The sequence below is a fragment of the Leptomonas pyrrhocoris genome (assembly GCF_001293395.1).
Source record: "Leptomonas pyrrhocoris isolate H10 chromosome Unknown, whole genome shotgun sequence".
In the NCBI taxonomy this organism is placed as follows: Eukaryota; Euglenozoa; class Kinetoplastea; order Trypanosomatida; family Trypanosomatidae; genus Leptomonas; species Leptomonas pyrrhocoris.
The window spans coordinates 117,618-137,799 of NW_015438366.1; the positions used below are offsets into that span (position 1 = coordinate 117,618).

General features: G+C 58.6%; 6 protein-coding genes across 6 annotated transcripts; all 6 read right to left on the reverse strand.

Annotated features, from left to right (window-relative positions):
• Nucleotides 1-312: 312 nt before the first annotated feature.
• On the reverse strand, nucleotides 313-2,607 carry ABB37_05281 (putative transcription factor; the record flags this gene model as incomplete). Its single annotated transcript, XM_015803240.1, has 1 exon — nucleotides 313-2,607. Exon 1 carries the CDS (start codon nucleotides 2,434-2,436, stop codon nucleotides 313-315), a length of 2,124 nt encoding a protein of 707 aa, XP_015657882.1. The 5' UTR covers nucleotides 2,437-2,607.
• A 578-nt stretch (nucleotides 2,608-3,185) lies between these two features.
• ABB37_05282 (putative mitochondrial hypothetical protein) lies at nucleotides 3,186-4,506 on the reverse strand (the record flags this gene model as incomplete). Its single annotated transcript, XM_015803241.1, has 1 exon — nucleotides 3,186-4,506. Exon 1 carries the CDS (start codon nucleotides 4,317-4,319, stop codon nucleotides 3,186-3,188), a length of 1,134 nt encoding a protein of 377 aa, XP_015657883.1. The 5' UTR covers nucleotides 4,320-4,506.
• Nucleotides 4,507-4,898: 392 nt separating this feature from the next.
• On the reverse strand, nucleotides 4,899-5,850 carry ABB37_05283 (hypothetical protein; the record flags this gene model as incomplete). The annotated part of the gene is made up of 1 exon (XM_015803242.1): nucleotides 4,899-5,850. The coding sequence occupies exon 1, from the start codon at nucleotides 5,652-5,654 to the stop codon at nucleotides 4,899-4,901; it is 756 nt and encodes a 251-aa protein (XP_015657884.1). The 5' UTR covers nucleotides 5,655-5,850.
• A 1,722-nt stretch (nucleotides 5,851-7,572) lies between these two features.
• Nucleotides 7,573-8,222, reverse strand: ABB37_05284 (hypothetical protein; the record flags this gene model as incomplete). The annotated part of the gene is made up of 1 exon (XM_015803243.1): nucleotides 7,573-8,222. The coding sequence occupies exon 1, from the start codon at nucleotides 7,972-7,974 to the stop codon at nucleotides 7,573-7,575; it is 402 nt and encodes a 133-aa protein (XP_015657885.1). The 5' UTR covers nucleotides 7,975-8,222.
• Nucleotides 8,223-9,087: 865 nt separating this feature from the next.
• ABB37_05285 (hypothetical protein) lies at nucleotides 9,088-13,591 on the reverse strand (the record flags this gene model as incomplete). The annotated part of the gene is made up of 1 exon (XM_015803244.1): nucleotides 9,088-13,591. The coding sequence occupies exon 1, from the start codon at nucleotides 12,493-12,495 to the stop codon at nucleotides 9,088-9,090; it is 3,408 nt and encodes a 1,135-aa protein (XP_015657886.1). The 5' UTR covers nucleotides 12,496-13,591.
• Nucleotides 13,592-13,984: 393 nt separating this feature from the next.
• ABB37_05286 (hypothetical protein) lies at nucleotides 13,985-19,120 on the reverse strand (the record flags this gene model as incomplete). The annotated part of the gene is made up of 1 exon (XM_015803245.1): nucleotides 13,985-19,120. One exon carries the CDS (start codon nucleotides 19,118-19,120, stop codon nucleotides 13,985-13,987), a length of 5,136 nt encoding a protein of 1,711 aa, XP_015657887.1.
• Between the last annotated feature and the right edge of the window lie 1,062 nt (nucleotides 19,121-20,182).

The window sequence follows — 20,182 nt, forward strand, 5'->3', positions numbered from 1 at the left end:
GCATGTACTACGCTCCGCGACAGAATAACTGCTTCATGATGCCCTTCACTGTTTCGTCGACGTGCTGCAATCCTTTCACATCCGTATTACTTTGACACGCACCGGCAGCAGAACTGGTAACCAAATTGCAGGGGGAAAACGATCGCAACGCAGGAAACTGCATGCGCTTCTCCCTCTTGCAATGAAAGAAAATTAAGAGAGAAGAAGCAAAAAGGTCTCTTTCACTAAAACCAAAAACGGCTTGCTCAAGACGAACAACAACCCGACAATGCAACCGTCAGCGCTATGCTGCGGCGCCGTCCTCCTCAGCTTTCAATCCCACTCCGCGTTCACCTCGTCTTCGCCGCCCTCCAACATACCAGGCAGCAGCTCTTCAATTTGCGAGATGTTCACGGTGCCGGCACCACGGCCACGTAAGGCACGCTCCATCGCAGACGGCACATCCGCCGCCGGTCCCGCCACGGAGCCGCGTCGTCGCCGCTTCGTCTCCCGGGCCTCCTCGAGGCGATCGATCTCGTCCTGCGTGCGGGCGCGGCCGCGCATCCACTTTTCGCGGTACAGCTCCAGCCCAATGCGCTCCCGTCGCAGCCGCTCCTCGTTGTCGAGGACGAGGTACGGCAGGATGTCGGTGCAGTCTTCGTCCTTCACTCGCGGTAGTACCAGGAACTCCCACGGCAGGGCGTGGCGGCGCTCTCGGTCGTAGAGCAAGTCGGCCAACGCAAGGCGCATGCTTTCATCATCTCGGTTAAACAACGCCTCCTCGCCCGGGGCGTCGTTGTTTGGTTGGTCCGGCGGCGGGCTCGTGCCCCGCACCGCTGACACACGCGCGCCATACTCGTTCTGCGTAGCCTTGATGTTCGTCGTTGCGCTGCGGTGGCGTCCATCGTTCGTCTGCCCTTCCTCTCCCGTATCCTCGTCCTCGTCTTCCATAAAATCGAAGTCGTTACGCAGCTGCATCACCTCCGCGTTGCTGTTCAGCAGACGCGTGTACTCGTCCGTCATCCACTGCAGCTGCTCCGGCGCGTCTAACACGGCCGCCGTCGCGGGGTCGATGAGTCCGTACGGCTCCGATGACGGCGGTGCTGCTCCATCGCCCATGTGCGGCGTGGCGTTGGCTAACGATGACGCGAGGGTGTCGCCGTCGGGCACCGCGTGCGGCGCAAAGCCAGATGGGTGGAGCCCTTGCAGCACACTGAAGCCGCTTGGCAAGCGCCCGCCCAGCAGCAAGCCGGCGTCCCCCTCACTGCTGCGCTGCAGCGAGTCTTCTCGCTTCACCAGCAGCTTGTGCTCCTCCTCCTTCACGCTGCGTTCCACCTCCTCCTGTGGGATAGGCTTCGTGTGCGGCAGGCCTAAGATGTGAAGCTGCTGCTCCGGTGTCAGCCCGGTCAGGTCGAGGTTCTCCTCCAGCGGGGTAATGCCCTCCAGCTCACAGTGCTTAAAGATGAAGCGGCGCCACTTGTCGCACCGCTCCGGCGTCGCTGGCTGCGACGTCTTCGCCTCCGTCACGAGTTCGTAGAAGATGGCGGAGAGCTCTCGCATGCTTGCGTGCACGTCCTCTTCGGTCGACTTGCGGCTCGAGTCGTTGAAGGCCGGCGGCAGCGTTTGACTCGACGGCTGGTAGTCGTCGATGCTCTCCAGCGCCGCGGTCGGCGTGGCGGCGAACTCGTTAAGGCGCTTTGAGATAGTGTTCGACGTCAGCCGCACCATCCCACACACCTGCTCGGGGGTGCGGAGGATGCCGAAGACGTAGCAGGCCACGAGAAGTGCGGCCGCGCACACGCCCATCGGGCGCCGCCCGCAGCTGATCCAGTCGTCCTGCATCGCACGCAGCACCTTCAGCGCACACACGATCACCTCCGCCGTCTTCTCCCGCAGGTCCATCTCCTCTGCGAAGCGCTGCACGTAGCAGGACGGGTCCACCACGGGCACCTCCGTGTGCGTCGCATGGCAAATGAGCTTCATCTGGGTCAGAATCGCATGCGGATCTTCGTTGCAGCCGTTCGAGAAGTCGTAAATGACGTGCGACGTCCGCTCCCGCCGGCATGCGGCGTAGAGGCAGGCGCACAGCACACTCGGCCGCGTGCCGGAGACGGCGTTCATGTTGAGGGCCACCTTGTAAACTCCGAGCGCCCGCTCTACCGTCTCGTCGCTAATGTCCAAGAGGCGAGCGATGTTCAGCATCTCACGGCGTGCCTTGTCGATGGTGGGGCGAGCGTGTGAGCGGCTCAAACCGGAGTTAGCGGCCTTCGCCGAGGAGGCAGGACGGAAGCTGCCAGGAAGGGGGCGCTGGCCACCACCACCGCTGCCGCTCTGCGCAAACACCGGATCTAACTCAAACTGATCCTCCATCACGACGTCACCGCAGATGGTGCAGATCGTTTTGCCCTGTTGTCGGTCGACGTACAGGGCAGACGTGGGGTGCGTGCAGGCTGACATGGTGTGCAACGCAGCTCTAATAGAGAGATAGAAAGAAAGATAGATGTATGTGTGTGTATTAGTGGGTACGATGAACGAATCGTCACAGATTTTATTGCAGCGGTCGTGTTGTTATCTCAGCACTATCGCCACTACTGTCGCCTCGGCAGAAAGAAGGAGAGGAGTAACCGCTGAAGTGAGGATCGGGGCAGTGTACACGTGCGGGAGTCGATAAGAACAAGCAGACGGGAGGCGGCGATGGCAGGAGGAAAGTTGTGCCGGACCTTCGCATATTTTGAAGGCGCTGCACTCTCACTGTACAACTGAGAGAGAGGGACAGAGAAAACACTTCTGTCGCCGCTGCACTTCCCAAATATATATATATTTGATGAGTGTTTGAGAGAATGGTTCTTTAAAGCACGCTGTTACTCTCCGCAGCTGCTTGACGTCGACTGGCTTTGTTACTTTTCATAAGCCAGTCGTTGTGATATATATATGTTTTTGCTTTTACAGTTGCACGTGAGAGCATTTGCGTCTTCCGCAAAAACACAAGAAGGACGCGCGTGCTTTAGTTAGGGCAGATGTGATCATCTCGAAAACGGCTCCCCCAAAAAAGGAAAAAGGAAGAGCGGCGTCGTGTCTCCTTCGCGAACAGCCTACAAAGACACACAACACACAACAGACGATGTGACGCATGCCAGCAGCATCAGGGCCAACGCACCGATATGCATTTCCCCGTTCCTTTTTGCGTTCTCTCGGGGTCTCCCCCCTCAGGAGGTGGAGATGCCGCCAGGAGCAATGAAAGCCTGGAAGACAAAGCGAAATCGCCGCGGCGCCAACTCCCGCTCCGTGACCTGCTGCGCGCGTAGGCAAATGGCCTCCAACTTCGCGTAAAAGGTGAACATGTACGCCGGACGGTCGAAAAATATCTCAACCACCACCTCTGTCGTGCCGGACTCTTTGCGGGTCCACCCGAGTACGCGGTGCCGCATGCAGTGCGGGATCTCGTGGGGCAGCAGCTCCATGAACGTCTGCCGAAGCATCTCCGACACACGTTGCGGAGGCAGCAAATCCGTTGCCTCGCGCCGGTAGTGCTCCCACGGCCCGGGCTTCGCGTACTGGCACAAGCAGTCCTTCAACTCCACCAGTCCCGTCCCACCCTTCACGCTCACCTCGTGCGTGGCCGCCATGGGCAGTCCAAGCGACTCTAGATCCGTCCGCAGTGCAAAGTAAAGCTCACGGTGGCGGGGCGTCTGCACCTTATCCATCATCGTCATGGCGAGAACGACGGGGAGGTCGCGGCCGGCAGCACGGCGCACCACCTCCGCTGCAATTACTTTATGCTCCTTCTCCACAAAGCCCACCCCTACTGGCAACGTTAGCACGACGAGGTCCGACACAAAGACGGAGTCGTACGCCTTCGCGGTGCCGGAGGCAAACTTCGGCCGCGTGCGCTTCGTGTCTCGCGGTACGATGCCCGGCGTGTCGAGCAGCAGCAGCTGCGTGTCGTGCACGGTGGCCACCGCCTTCGTCCAGTCCTTTGTGCTGCCGTAGCGGTTACTCACCGCGCCGACGTTGCTGAGAGCCAGCGCGTTGACCAAGGACGTTTTTCCCGCGTTCTGAGGCCCCAAGAAGGTGGCGTGGAGCACCAGCGGAGTGGCCGGCTGCTGCGCTGGAACAGCGGGTGTGGAAGAGGCAGTTGCCGCCGTGCCGGGAGGGGCGGAGAGGGGTGGAAACGCCTCCTCCACTGGCGTGTAGCGGCGCTCCTTGTAGACGCGTTGAAAGCGCCTCGCCACGGCGTCGACGCTCTCCTCCTTGTTCTCCGACAGCACCGAGACAATGCGCTGCTCCCACCGTCGCCGGCTGTGCAGCGAGACACGGCGCACACACGAGAGCGACAGCATCACAGCAGCGGAGCGTGTCCCCGTGACTGAAGGATGGAGGAGAACAACAATACGTACGACGTGGAAAACCGAAGAAAGTCAGGCGCTGTTCTCGCGCGCGGATTGCATCACAACGAATCGGCGCGATCAATGCAAAAGACGGGGACGGCGGCAGCACAACCACGTACCCACGTACAAACACGCTCTCTCCAGAAGAGCAGAGGGAGTCGGGCAAGAATCGGAAAGAGGGGAAAGAAAGCGAAGAAGTTGAAGAAAAAATAAACGATCGCAAGTGAAACGCCTCCGTCCTTCCCACCTCCGCCGTGGACGACGCAAGCGCGAGCAGTGCAAAGGAAGAAAACATAAAATCCCGAGAAAGAGAGAAAAGGAGGTAGACGGGGACGCGATAGAACTAACCGTGGCAGTCGAAACAAGGCCCCTCAGTCCAATTTTCCACCGGACAAGCGAGCCGCAAAAGAAGTAAGAAGGTGATGTTCTATACGCATTTTGTTGTTGTAAGTGTTTGTGTTACTTCATAGCAGACAACTACGTTCGCAGCGCTCGTCAGAGGCGAGAAGACGCAACAACAAGGAGTCCAGCTCACGTAGTTTCAATAATAGCGAGCAGTTCATCCTTTACAGATGCACAGCACGCTCCAAACTTCGCCCCACTTCCGCAAACGCACGCGGCCGAGTCGTCGAGAGCTGCGTTAACGAGCGTTCGACGAAAACCGGCGTCCATGGCGCACCGTGTAGCACCGGGAGTACCAAGCCGCTGCATGGCAAGGAGCACCGAGCGCTGCTGCGCCTGGGTAAGAACGCCGTCGAACAGCGGTGTGGCGCTACCCGAGATTGACGCTGGGTTCGGCAAGGGCTTCGAGTCTGCGGGGGGAACTTGCCCAGAAGAAAATGCAGCCGTTTGTGTGTGGTTTTCCGCCGTCTTTTTCGCACGACGACGCACGGCGCGATCTAACTGCGGCTGTGGCACGCGGCCAACACCATCATCACCCTCCTGTGCTTCATCCTGGCCTATGTCGCCAGCAGCGTCGTTGCTGCCTTCGACGGCGACTGGCGCGGCTCCTGTGTCGACGCGCGGCTCTCTGCGCGTCGCCGTCGCGTCCTCCGCAGCGGCGTCTTCGCCGTATGCGACAACGACAGCCAACAGAACAATCGAAAGCACCAGATAGAAAGGCACGGCACGAGAACTCCACTGCTGTACCACATACACGCTGAGCAGCCAAATTGCCGTGCGGATCACAACGCGGGCAAGTAGCCGATATTGATACTGGCGTTGACGGTAGTGCCGCCATTGCCGCCGCATCTCCTGGTCGTTGAACGTGGACCGTGCCGGCTCCATCGATGCTTTCTCTCTCTCTCTCTGTGTGTGTGTGTGTGTGTGTGTGTGTTCAAGAACCCAAAAGCGACAGCGGAACACGCCGCTAATTGCTCTACGATGCGCCGTCACGGAAAGTCCTCGAGCGTACCTTTCAAAATTCCCTTATTTATTTATAATCGGCTTGTAATGCATAGAACGCAATTCATGGATCTTTTACTGGGACGAGTGGATGACGGCGGATATGCGTATTACCGGATAAAGAGACCGTGGGGGCTCGTCCGCATTGTATTCGTTGAAGGTGGAAGGGTAGAACGATGACAAGAAAGGTCCAGGTAATAGAAACGGAAGCACCGAGGCAACTCGTCGCTTCAAATTCACGGCTCATGCAGGCATCGCAGTGCTGAGTAGCGTCACGGCGACCACAATGCTTTGGAGAGAGACATGTGTCCGCGTGCCATACGTTCTGCGTGTTCGTTTGCTACGCGTAGTCTGGCGTGTCAGGCCGCGCATGTACAACGCGCCAAATAAACGCGTGCGCGTAGGCCGACAACTACCCATACTTGCGCGAAGCACAACGGAGGTAACGGCATTAGCGAGAAAAAAAAGTTGGTTATCCGGCAAGCATGCACAACAGGTCAATGCAAAAAGCGAGCAAAGGGTAAGAGGAAGAGAATGTCCCTCGAACGGGCTTCTCTCTATACCGAGAACAGAAAAAAGGCTCAATAGATATTTATGGCTCGCGTACCGTTTCAGCGTTTTCGTAGGCGGCACCGCAGAACTAAAAGATGCCGTCAGAGAAGAAGAGCGCTACGAAAGCGACGCAGGCACGCTGGGCACACGGTGGTCAGCAGTGCAATGAGAGAACGCCACAAATGTGAAGGGGAAAAAACGCAAAAGAAGGAGGCACCAGAGGGGGAGGGGGCACAGCCTTCGTCGGAGTTTTCGTCCAGCACACAAGTAAACACATCAGATCGAAACAGCAAAGGAGGTCTGCACAACTGGAAGAAGAGGAGGAGAAGGAAGGAAAGAAAAGGCAAGACGAGAAATTAAGATAAGTGCTGCGAATGCATTGTAAGTGAATTAAGCAGAGGAAAACACCTGACCAGCAGAAATACCAAGAAAAAAGGGAAAATAGAGGTACAGTGTACAAACAAAACTTTTTAAAAAGACATAGAAACCAAGACAAAAGCAAAGGGAGAGAAGCATATGGGTGCCGCACTACGCATTCACAATTCACGAACCGAAACGGTTACCCCCTGATCAACTTCGGGCGTTCACAATAGTCGGTGAGTACTTGGCTACTAAGAGTGCGACGTCAACTTAAAAAAAGCAGAAGAAAAGAAGAGATGACAAAAACACAAGCCATCGACACGCAGCTACCGAAACGACATTGACGCTGCCAGGGTTGGCACAGCAATGAAAAACAGCTGATTTGTACATCTAATGGTTTGTCTTTGTTCACCCTTGCGTTCGCATTGAGCCACAATCGCCTTTTCCCTCGTCCTTGCATACGTATTGAAAAAAAAAAACAGATATACTTGACCTTTCTCTTTGCTTACGCTTTTCTTCTTCAAAGCGTACTCGAAAAAGCAAACAAAAAGAAAGGCACGACTTCCTTCCGACATGTATTTGCCCGTCAGAATAGGCACGAAAGGAAAAAAAAACATTGACCGCCCGCCCTGAGCCACTTTTGCCTAAACCGATTAGTGTGTGTGTGTGTGTGAAGACCGCTTTACCCTCTGCCGGTCCACTCAACCCCAACCAGCAAAGAGGAACCGAGGTTAATAGAAAAAACAACCAACAAGAGAGAAGGAAAGAACACAGCTCCTCCTGTTCATGAACAGAGAAAGAGAAAGAGAGAGAGAGCCTGTTTTCACTCCCGTGGCCGCCGTTGCGGGTGAGACGCAGACAAAAGAAATACAGATTTCTCCGCTGTTCTTCAACTTTTCTGTGTATACTTTCTGTGAGGAACAGGTTGTATGGACTCATCCACGTGGTACATGCGCTTGATCTCTTCTAACTCGGTCTTGGTGTCCGTCTGGAACGAAGCGGCGATGAAGAGCAGAATAACAAGCACCAATATTATCAGAATGTAGCGCTCCTGCAGAACGCCTTGGTAGCGCTTTGGCAGTCCACTTGACCGGCTGGTGCGCGACGGCGTCTCTGGCCGTTCCAGCTCCGACCACGCACGGAGCTCCTCCTCCGAGGCAATCACGTCATCATCGACGTACGGGGTAACAGGCGCGTCGGCCGGGTTCCACGACGGCGACGCCAGTGCGACGATGACGTGGATCGGCTGCTCCTTGCGCTTCGCCAGCGAGCACGTTACCTGAGCGCACATTTCCTCAGGTAGCAGAAGGAAGGAAAACAAAAGGCCGCTGGATTACATGCAAATGTAAAAAGACAGGTGCTGTGGGAAAGAAGAAGACGGTTTGCGGTCGATTTAGGTGAGAGCTTGAGAGGTCCCTCCGTGTCGAGCTGACAAAGCAACGAAGTGAAGTTTGCCGGGAGGGGGGGGGGGAGGGGGCTGGTGTCGCGTAGATCGTTGGTTGCAATACTAAACTGTGGTGAGTCGCGTGTTTGCGAAACTTTTAGAAGAGCAGTTTGCGGACGGGAAAGGAGAGAAGGGCGATGCGGCGGAAGCACCTACGCGCATTAAGACTGGTGAAGGAGCACCAAAAGAAATCGTCACGGCCATGTGTGTGTGCGTGTGTGGCGGTTGAAGCTCACCAAACACGACCACGAAGGAGAAGAAACCGCCAAAACAAAAGTGACAGTTATTCTTGCGCTTTTCCTTTGTTGTTTGCGGACGTACAAAAGCGAAGAGAAACCTCCCCCAGCTTTCCACCTCGCCCAAACGCACGCCTTGAACGCCCCTCCGCACAGCACGATGTGAACAATACGTATCGCAGCGCAGAAGACAAGCGAAAATTTTTGTGGATTATCGGACCTCCGTGAGGTACCGCGCAGGTTTTCCTCTCCCACCTCGTCCAGCGACGTCTTCCGATACGCCGGAGTGGACGAGCAACTTATGCTGAGTGTATACGTGGGGGTGTATGTATTGCTGGTTCCTCTTGCGTTTGCCACTACGGCGACACCACAGAGAGAGATGTGCAAGAGAAGAGAACTTTTTTTCTTTTAAGCGACCAAACATCACTGCTACAACCAAACGATCAACAATTCAAGACAGTCCAAGCTAGACGGATACGATTCCTCTCACCTTCGCGGCACGTCGATAGATATTACAACAAGGAAAAAAAAAGAAACGAAAAGCAAGCATATTTTGATCCTCTTCACATCCTCGGACTGTTACATCAGAATAAAGAGAAGAGTGTCTCCCCCTTCCTCCCGATGCTTGGTTCGCGTGCCATCGGACCCCCTCACAAGTTTCATTAAGCGAATCTTTGTCGTTTCTCCTTACCAGAATACACGGCAACCTCCCTCAGGTGCGGTTCTACGCGGGCTCCACGGTGATCATTTCCGCCTGCACTGCGTTCACTCGACGAGCGCTGCTGCGCCGGATCGAGATCAAGATATACCCCGCGACTGCACCGAGTAGACCCAAGTAGATGAGTAAGAATCCAAGACGCTCCCCCACGCTGGCGGGCTGCAAGTCGTCGTCCGGAGCGGACGTCGTGGTGGTCGTAGTGGTTTCCACCGAGGGGACGCTGCTGCTGCTGTCCGAGTCCCCGCTGCCCTCGCCGTCGCCGCACAGGTGCACCACCTTCGTCTTCCTGTTTTTGCACACACAGGCACCGTTGTAGCACAGCCCCGAGGCGCAGGTGGTGCAGCTCGTCATGGCCAGCGACAGTGGCGAGAGGGCCACGGTGGAGGGGACGGCGGTCACCTGCACGCCGTCCAGCGTCGCGTGAATCACAAACGGGATCGCGCGGGCACCAGCGGGGAGGCCGAGGACGGCGTCGGGCAGGGCGAAGGTGTATGCCGTGGCCGCCGACGCACGAGCCGTCACTCGACGAATGCGCTCTAGCAAGGAAGACGGCGGCGTGACGGCACGTGATGACGCTGACCGTGGTGTCCGCACGTCGTACACATCGATAACGATGAGCTCGCTGGGCTGGAAGACGCCCTGCAGCAGCAGCATCACCCCCGTCGATCCGGCCGGCACGGCGGTGGTGTTCACCGTGTAAAAGACGTAGGTCACCGCCGTGGCGCGTGTCACCGGACTGGCAGCCGATACAAAAAACACGCACGTGTGCGACGCGCCTGTTGTGGGCCCCAGAGTGGTATCGAGCACCTGCACGGGGCGCGCAGGAGCGCTCAGTGGACCCACCGCGACGGCCACCGCGCCCGTCGCCTTTGTCGCGGCATCGACCGGCAGCGTCGCCGTCGCCCACCCGCCGTTGTCGTGCGAGTACGACAGCGCACTGAAGGCACCGGAGGGGAAGGCGGCGAAGGAGACGGCGAGTGGGGTGTGCTCCATCGGGGGTGGGATGAGTCCCCCACAGTCCGCGGCGGGCAGGGCCGCCACATCGGGGAAGGGCTGCACCAGCACGTCCAGGTATGCCGTGTCCGACGGCGCCCACGCTTCGGAGAGGACGCCAGACGGAGAGGCGCTGAAGGGGACGGTGTAGAGGGCATCCCCGACGTACGCGCACAGCTTGTAGGCGCCGGCGACGGGGAAGCGGAAGATGATCCACGCCGAGCCGTCGTCGACGGGAGCTGCCGCGGCGGCAGCGTACGGTGATCCGGGCAAGAACGCCTCCGGGACAACGCCGATGTCCTCGCAGTTGTACGTGCTACGGACCATGTGATAGGACCCGGCCCGCGCGTGGAAGCCCTCGATGTGGGCGGTGACCGGCAAACCGGTGAAGACGTGTGTGGCCTTGCGGACCGGCGTTGCCACGTGCCACGAGGCCGCCAGGACGAGGTCGTTGCTCGTCTCGTTGTGCAGCTCGAAGAGGACCTGCTGCTCCTGCATCGCCGCGAGACACCAGCCCATGCGAAAGTACATGTCCGGCCGTACCGCATCCGCTAAGCCCGTCATGCGCATCGCCACAAAAGGGCCAACCGGAGTCACGGAGAGCAACTCCGCCGAGTAGAAGTGGAGGCAACCGGCGAGCTGCACCTGCAGGGCGGTGATGCATGCAGCGCTGACGGGCGCCGTCGTCGTCGCGCAGGCCGGACGTGCGGAGAAGTACGGGGTTGCAGCACTGCCGAGCGGGTAGAGGGTGTAAGCGCAGGTGGCGACGGGGCTGTTCGACTCCAGCGGGTCCTGCGAGTGGGCCGTCATGGACACCGTCACCACGGTCGGCTGCTTGGCCGGAAGGGAGCCCGGGAAGAGATCATAGGTGAAAAGGCCTTCGCTCTCGCTGGAGCGGGTGATCATCGGAATGCGCGACCCGTGTGTGGCGGAGCCGTACACCGACCACGCGCTCGCCTGCGCGCCAGGCAGCAGCAGCGACAGGTCCAACTGCGTCTGCAGCGACAAGGGAACAGCGGGGAACTTCGCGCCACACTCTGGACGGAAGGAGGGCGACTGCATCGGCGCGGCGACCATCTCCAGCGCCGCGGTCGCCGTGTGGGTCGCGCCTAGGTCGTCAACGTAGCCGCACGTCACCGTGAAAGTGCCGGGAGTCCGCAGCACGACGGAGTACACACCTTCTGCCACGGTCTGCGTCATGGTAGCATCGCGGTAGACGTACAGCAGCACCGGTGCGCTGACGGGAGACGCACATGTGACGTTCACGGGGCGGCTGTAGGCGACAGAGGGGTCGGGGGAGATGGTCGGAGGACGGGCTTCGACCACCTCATACACGACACGCGCACGCGACTCCAGCCCGTGTACGTGCAAGGCGCGGATGTCCAGCGAGCTGGTCCCAGGTGCCGTCCACGTAAAGAGCAGGTCCGTTAACGCCTCCCACGCTGTGGTGTCGTTGACGTAGATGTAGTAGTTCGACGGGGGCTGCGGGTCGCGCACGAGAACCGACACCCCACCGACGTAGCGGCCGGACCTGGGGTAGACGTACAACGGCGGGGCCGTGACGTTCAGCCGGTAGCTGGCGGACACGAAGTAGGTGCCGTTCACCACGGCCTGAATCAACGTCGAGGACTTCAGCCAGAAGGAGCCGTTGTACAGGGTGGGGTTCATGAAGTCGTCGTTCCAGTACATCAAGACGTGATCGTAGGCCGTCGCGCCCTGCAGCTCCACGAGAATCGGCTGTTCGTACAGAGCAGCATCGGTCGGAACAAACTGCAGAGGAGCCGGCGGGGCTGGTGTGGTGGTGGGCGTTACGGTGTAGGAGGCCTGCACCCGCATCGCCTCCGCATTTTGAAATACCGCGTAGACCTTCACTGTGGTGCTGGACGGCAGCAGCAGCGGCGTGGCGAGCAGCGGCGACGACGTTGACGCCAGACTCTCCGCCCCGAGCGCGTAGTGCACGCTGCACGGACGTGGGTAGCAGGAGACGCTCACGTAATTCTGGCTCCCATCTTTCACCAACGTAGTGCCGCTGGGAGGGGAGAAGAGCACCGTCGCCTTCGCCACCGGGTAGTCGGTGCAGACGTCGCCGACGTTGCACAGCTGGTAGGCCCCACCGGGCTGCGTGGTGAAGCAGCCAGGTCGCTCCAATCCGTTGGGGTTGCGGCAGTAGTTGTGGTCACCGATTCCGCGAGCAGGGTCCAGCTCAATCTCGTGCGCGTTGGGCGACTGCGCGGACCACTTCTGGCACGGCAGGCCCGTCTCCGTGACGTTGACGTGGCCGCGGTAGTCTTCACCGTTGGCGAGGTAGTAGGCCTCGGTGTGGTCCTTGCAGTTGGAGGCAGCGTGGGTCGGCAGCTGGCCAAGAAGCAGCAGCGCCACCACGCACCGCGTGACGAGTGTTGTGGTCGAGCTTCGCGCCATCTTTTTGAGCTTCGTGCGCTGCAACGCCCTGGCTTTTCTCTTCGACAGTATTCTTTTTTATTTCGTCTTTTTCTTTTATTTCTAGGAATGCACGTTCGATGAGAGGTGCGCTACCAGCATCTTATTCGAACGTCACGGAGAAACAAAGGACACCTACAACAATACAGACACGATCGCCAAACAACAGCGCGATACGCCAGCATAAAAGAAAAGAAAGAGGCGCAGCAAAAACACCGTCCAGCGTGAAATTAGGAAAAGAGAAAAATAAGAATTGCTTGAGAAAGGACAAGCTCGAAGCGACAACAGGACGCACGGAAAGTAGTAGTACGTACCCCTTTCGTTTTTGCTATGTACGTCTTCTCCGTTTCCTCTTCTTTCTCTACTGCGATCGGTGAGGTCAGCAGACAAGGAGAACAACTCGTTTACTCCAGCGTTTCTGTTCGGCACGCACAGACTCACAGAACACAACACAAAAGTACGCGAGCTCCAAAAAGTTTCTTCTGCTAACAATGCTTTTCAAGGGAAAAAAGACGATAACGCGCTGCAAATTCTTTTCTTACTGTTACTTTTAGCTTTCTCTTAGGAATTGCAGTTGGCAGTGGTGGTCCCAAACAAAGCCACCGGTTTTTCAATCAGATCGGCGCACGCCCGCTGTTGCCGAATGGCGTTTCGCAGCTCAAGGAGTGCTGCCGTTGTGTCGCAAAGGGCAACACAATAAAGCAAAATACAAAACAAATCACCGTTCTCTCTCTATGCAGATCTCCGTTTCTCTCATGTAAGTCCGCGCACCTGCTTACTTAATAATTAGAGTGCCGGCCTAATGCTTCCGTGACTAATTTCACCCACCCAAAAGAGCTGAGCCGTCTTTTTATGATTACTGTTGTTACTCTCGCAGGCTCACGTGCCGGTAGAGAAGGGGAGATGTGCTTCGTTGCACGGCGCCACGCAAAAAAAAAAAAGAAGCTTCAAACAAATGCTTCTCGTAGCGTAAGATACATAATGAAAATAAACCCTTGTGAGAGCTACTGTGTGTGATAATAGCACTAATCAAACGAATCGTGTACAGAGGCAGTGTGATGCAGAAGGTTGATGTTCCTGCGAGAAGTGCGTTGAAAGAAAGGCGAGAGAAGGAAGAAGGTGGTTGTGGAAAGTCAGTGGATCGCACCATCGGACGTTGATGACCAAAGCGCAAAATACAGTTCACAAACTCCTGGAGGAAGCGTGAACGGAAGCAATCAAGTCTGCGCGACACGGAGTGAGAGATACAAAAAAAGGGGGCGTGCCATTTGTATTGGTCGTCTCCGCGTCCATGCGGCGCATGTGTCGTCACCGTCGCTTCCGCTTTGGCCGTTGGATTGGTTAGGAGCGTACCTGTTCATAGCGCTTCTTTTCTATGTAATTTCCTTTTCTTATTTTACGTTCGTACGATCTTAACGTAATCGGCTGCGCTATAACAACCTAAAAATTCGGAGCCACGCACGCCAACGCCCTACGTCGTGAGTCGAGAGGACTCCCACAGCGACATCAAGTCCCGCTGCACAGCCCACTCCTCGTCTTCGCCGGCGGCGCTTCTCGTCAAGTTTTGGAGCACCGTACGGTCGATGGACGCGACGGACACGCCATCTACGCTTTTTTCCTCCTCCGTGCCGTTCCTCGGTGCACCTGCGTGGATCGGATCAAGCCGCTGCGGTGCGGGGCGTCGCACCGCCTCCCGAGCGATCGGTCGTGGCCGGGTGAAGACGAGCCCGCGAGCGTCGCTGTACTGCAGCGATGTCGAAGCATCACGTCCTCTATTGGAAGAGCGTTCAGGGGTGGCGGTGGGGACCGCCGTGTCGATTGAAGTGTGTGCCTTGTTTGCACGACCTCCGACATGCTGCCATGACTGCTGCTGCTGCTGCAGCTGCTCTTCACGTAACTCCGCCTCTCGCGTCAGACGTTGCTCCTGCCGGCGTACGTGCCGGGCCAGCCACGCGGCATCGCTGTCTTGGCTCTTCGCGACGGCACGAGCCAGCAAAGCAGCCTCCGCCCTCTGCGTGGCGGTGCGACGGAGCCGCGAAAGGTGGCGCGTGGTGATGCGTGCCAGCCGTTCCTCCTCCTGCACACGGGCGGCGCTGTCCGGCTCCTTCGGTGAGACGCACGGGCGATGCCGCAGGCGGGCCAACTGCTGTGCTGTCCGTCGGTGGTGCTGCTCACGTGCTTCTTCCTCCTCCCACGCCTCTGCCCACGCTTCTGCCGTCACGCGAGCCTGTGTGCGTGCCTCTTGCCGTGCTGCGTCCTCCGCCGCGCGTCTCTGTGTCTCAAAGCTGTTGATCTCCGTGGTGGCCCCGACCAGCTCCGACTCCAACAACTCGAGCGTGGCGATCCAGCTGCGCTGAAGCGTGCGGACGGCGGTGCCAAAGTTCGCCGCGGCGGCGTCAAGGGTGCACGCGCGCTGCTGCGATGTCTGTCGCAAAACGACCTCGCGTTGCTGCTCCAACTCTTCTCGGCTGCGCAGCTCCGCCGGCGTCAGCACCCGAGGAGAAGAGCCGGCAATGCCCGTGGCAGACATGGATGCCTGTCTTGCCCGTTGCGACGCGTCCACGAACCTTCGTCGCGCCAGGAAGGCCCGGCCCACACGCTGCACACGACGCGCCGCCGCGGCACGCAGCTCCGCACGCCACCGCGTCATCTCCTCCGCGGTCGCGGCCGGGAGAAAGACGCGACTTACGCCGAGCACGGCGGATCGGCAAAAAGGGAGGGTGGAGAGGGCGAGCAGCGCCAACTCACGATATCGCGCCTGCTCGTGCAGCGCGCGTACACGACGGCGAAGGTGGGCATCTGCGCCGTTGGTTGGGGTGTCAGAGAAAGAAAGCAGTCGACGTTCCCGTGACGGGGACGGCGTTTCCTCTCGTGCCTGCTGTGGGGAGGTCGAAGAGCTGCTTATCCACGACGAGCCCGACGGCCTGACAGGGGTACGCGGAGCAGCGGCAGCGGAGGCCACGGCGTACGCGGTGAGGAGTGGCACTGCCCAATCTCTGCCAAACGGAACGACAGGACACACATGCGTGTGGCACAGACGTGACCAGTAAAACAGCGCCAACCAGAGCGGCTGTGACACCCACAAGTAAGAGAAAACGGCATCATCCACCGTCTGTGGTGTCGAAGCTGCGGACGGCGACAGCGGCGGGACCACCGGCTCAAGGAAAGGATGGCGAGGAGGTGTCACCGCCTGTCTTGCCTGTGCACTAGAAACTGGAATGGCATGCACGAGCGTCAACGCGTGGCAGTTGTGTGTGCCGTCTTCCTGCACGGCGTTAACGGCGGCGCTGCCTTCATCTGGCCTGTGCAGCGTCAGTGTCTCGCAGAGCGCCTGTGTAACGGAAAGAGAAGCGCTAGCCGCTGACATGGGTTCTCTCTCTTGCGGCAATCCTTTATCAGCTCTCTTACCAGACTCCACCCTATTGGAACTGCTTGCGGCTGCATCGTGCCTACTGAGAAGAGAAGCACTCCGCGTAGCCGCGGCTCCGACTACACGTTGCACCGCAGCGGTGGCCCCTATTTTGCTGAGTCGGACAGAAGCAAGAACCTCCACCGCCATCCGTGCCAGGGAAAGCCGCAAGGGCGGGTGCAGGCCACTCGGCCATGACAGACAAAGGCACGCTTGTGCGGATGAGTTCGATGCTGACGCGGCTTCGCGGTTTCCGCCGTCCTCCGATGGATGCGTTGGAGATGCCCAGACGAGTTTCACGTCGGTTGCTGGATGCGCGAGGCGACGGGCCATGTGCCCTTGCTGATGTCTACCGTTCTCGGGAGAGGTGGGTGTCCTGTCCGCACCGCCGAGAAGGATACTTGCACCTTCGTTGCCTCCTTCCTCCGCCGCCTCCGCCACAAGTCCATGCAGGGCATCGCGCAGAAGCTGCTGCACCGCCGCCGGAGTCGACGGACAAGAAGCGGCGTCGCTGCCTCCACACCGCGCCACCACCGAGTCGATGACTTCCGCCAGGCGATGCATCAGCGACGGCGAAGACGATGTACGTGGAGCTGCCAACGCGCCAAAGGTGTGGTCCGGCAGCCGGACCCGCTTTGCTAGCTCTACCGCCTCGGCAACGGCCGGTGCGTAGCACGACGAAGCGCCGTCGGCGCCGCTGTTTATCTGATCAATCCACGTATCCACCTCCCTCTCCACACCCTCACAGCGGGCCTCCTGCCGCAGAGTGCCGATGAGGCGTGCGCAGACGGCGGACTGAACGTGCAACTCCGTGTAGGCGGCGTACCAGTCTTGCAGACCTCCGCCGACGTTGCTCGAATCTGCGCCCTCCTCATCGGCTTTCTCTGTCGAAGCGCTGGACGTGGCGTCGCCCGAGGCGTTCACCACCAGTGAAATCACCGAAAAAGGGGAAAGAGGCGCGCTCTTGTCACCGCTACCGGCCTCCCCGTCGCCCGCACAGCCGCCATCACGTTGCAACGCACCGTTCACTGCATGCAGCACCGTACGCACCAGTACGCCGCCCAGCTGCGCCACCAGCACCGACTGCAGCTGACACGCCCCCGCGCAGTTCAGCGCATGTCGTACAGCGCCGCCGTCAGTGCGTACCTCCACGGTGGTCAGCAGCTGCACCAATTCTAAAGGTGGCACATGAAGAAGCGAGCTCGCAGCGTCGCAGGCTGGGATGGACACTGCGGCGAGCAGCGCTGCTTCGCTCGTGGTGGTCACCGCCGCCGACACCGATGCGGCGGCGGCGGCGGTGGATGCCGTCCCGTGCCGTGGCGAAAAGGTAAGGGACGAAAGGTGAAGGATGGCGTGGGTGAGGTCGTGCACGTGTGTCAGCAGGTCTGCCGACACGTCCAGCTCGCGCATGCACGCATCGATGTCTGATGGAGTCACTCGTGACGGTACGGAACGCCTTCGCTGCACATCAGTCTCGGGAGGAAAGTTTTGAGCCGCTGCACTGGTGTCGGTGCCTGCGCTCCCACTCGAACGCGACGTAAACCACGGAAACGTCATCACATCCGGCTCTGGTACAACACCTCCATCTTTCGAATTCATTTTAAAGAGAGTAGATGCGTCGTACCGTCCGGCGCAGCTGTCTGCCGCTACCGCCGCCACCGCCCGTCTCACTTGTCCTCCGGCAACCCGCCGCAGAGGTTCTTTCATCGATGGCACTTCACGTTGCACGTAGAGGTCCAGCGCATTGGTGACCACCGAGTTGCGGCGCCTCCCCATGATTTCTTGCCCATCTGCTGAAGGCGTGAGAGCATCCAGCAGCCGCAGCGCAGCCTGCATTGTTGTGAGCATCCGTGATGAGGTGGTACACGCACGAGTTGTTTGCATGAGCTCGACCACCGCACCGCGACGGAGGTGCGCAGCGGCGGAGGGGCAGCCCTGAAACACAATTGTTTGCTGCTTCATCTGCCCACAGCGCATCACCACCCTTCGTGTCATCGACGACAACGGCGGCGGACATCCCGCATCGCCTCCCGCCGCATCCGACGGAAAAGAGGGGGCATCCCTCTCAGGTCCATCCGCTGCTGTCCTTTCGGCCGTCCACGCCGCAGAGGCGCCGCCAAGCGTCACGTACACTTCCACACCTACATCACCTGAGGGGCACACGCCGGCTTCTTCTTCTTCCGCTGTCTCACCGAAGTTGTCATGGCGGATGAGCTGCAGCAGCGGCAGGCAGAAACGGCGACGCTGCCGCAACGCGTAGACCAGCGCGGCCGACGACGGTGCGTGCTGCAGCAACGAATGCAACGCGGCATCGGCCTGCGCACCGCTCCACCCGGCGGTGCACTGCGACAGCTCTATCAGGGCACCCGGCAATGTGTTAAAGACGTCAACGTCGAGTTCCACGACGGCGGTTTTGTTTGTGCACACGTAAAGCGGCGTGACGAGGAGATCATGAAGACGAGGGTCAGCGCTTTCCGCGCTGCTGTCATGGTGGTGGTGGCGGTGATGGTGGGAATGTTGATGATGCTGCTCCGGAGTTTGGCGCGCAGTACGATGCGCAGGAGTAGGAGTGCGAGAAGGCTGCGAAGGTTGAGAAGGCGAGGTGTCCAACTGGGGCTGAAGAAGTGTACGGCACAGCTCCAGCTGCTCAGAGGGCAGCGGTTCTAGCGTGAAGCACCAGCACGTGTGCAAAGAAGATGCGTGGCGGCGGGCACCCACCTCTCTGGAGGAGCATACAGCGTAGCCAAGATGCCAGTACCCACCTGTCAACCTCCTCTCCGCTGCGCGTGTGCCGTTGTGTAGCAGCGGTGACGACGACGACGGTAGCACTCGCTGCTGCCGCTGCTGCTGCAGAAAGCCCGCAGCGCTGGACAGTGACACGAACTGATGGGCAGTGGACGGCGTCACGTACACCAGCACACACGGCCCGTGGCGGGTAGACTCCACATCGAGCGGTGCAACAAAACCGTTGCTCGAGACGTCGCACCGATCCCCGCCCGTATCGCGAGGGGACACCCGGGGGACATGACTGGATTGCTTGGCCGTGCCATTACCGCTGCGCGTGTAGGGGGCCCTCCAGCGAGGCGACGATGGCGCGGACAGCGATGCGGCAGAAGTGAAGGAGGACGCCGAGGACGACGATACGGAGATGGGGCTGCGTGAGGTGGAAGAGTACACGACCTGCCCTGCGGTCGACATCGTCCACCGAGCCGAAGAGGCGCCGAACCCACACCTTGCGGAATGGAAAAAGGATTGTAGATGAGAAAAAAAAAAGGTTCTACATATATATAAATAATCTAACGTGCTTGCGCGCGGTCTATTCGCTCATAAAAACCCAGAGGCTATATTTGTGACTTTCCAGCCGCACGGCCTTCTCAAAAAGAAGGAAGAGATCAACAGGCACAAGAATGGAAAAAAAGAATCTCTCTCAAGCGAAGGAAAAGACACGACCACGAGAAGTAAGAGAGCCGTATGATGAGTCAGAAATAACAACAAAAGAAAAGGCTCTGATATGAGGGGTGTGTGCGTGTCACGTAAACCACGTGCGTCTATACTTTAAAGAGGTAGTAGCAGAATAAAAAAGAAAGCGAAACCGAGTGAGTTTGTATTGCCGATGCTGTCGCGCGTTGGTTCGTCGAGCAATGCGCTGTGGAGGGTGGATACCTCAAAAGCGGCGGTGAGTGAGTCGCTGCCTTCAACCGGAAAGCAGCGTATGCCGCTTTGTTTTCAGAGTACTGCTACTATGATTTCAGAAGAGCAAGCAGGAAAGGGAAAGAGGAAAATAGGACCTGAACGATGAGCGTTGGTAGCAGCCTGCGGCTTTCGCTGACGCTCTTGGGCAAGCGCTCGGCAGAAGTAAAACTGTCACAGCCGCCTCTGCTGTTCGGCGCATTGGGGACGTTCACTCCCCTCCCTTCCCCTTCGAAAAAAAAAAAAGAAGAGAGATGTGCACGTGGCAGCAGCAAAGAAAACATCACATCTACTTTTCTTCGTTTTCAGATTTCCAACATCGAGAGAGCTGCCGCGTACAACGGAGAAGCGGGGGAGAGAGAACACTTCTCGATGAACTGGGGAAGGCGGGCAAGGCCAATGTAGTGTCTTTGACTGTCCCGTAAAGCGCACCTGCAGTCACGCCCTTCATCTCCATGTTGTTGCGTTGCATGTTTCTCCTTTATTGCGTTGCTTTTATTGCTCAATGAAATCAGGAGCCGCAGAGACAGACTATAAATAAAAATAATGTTTTTCTTTTCCTGGTAAACG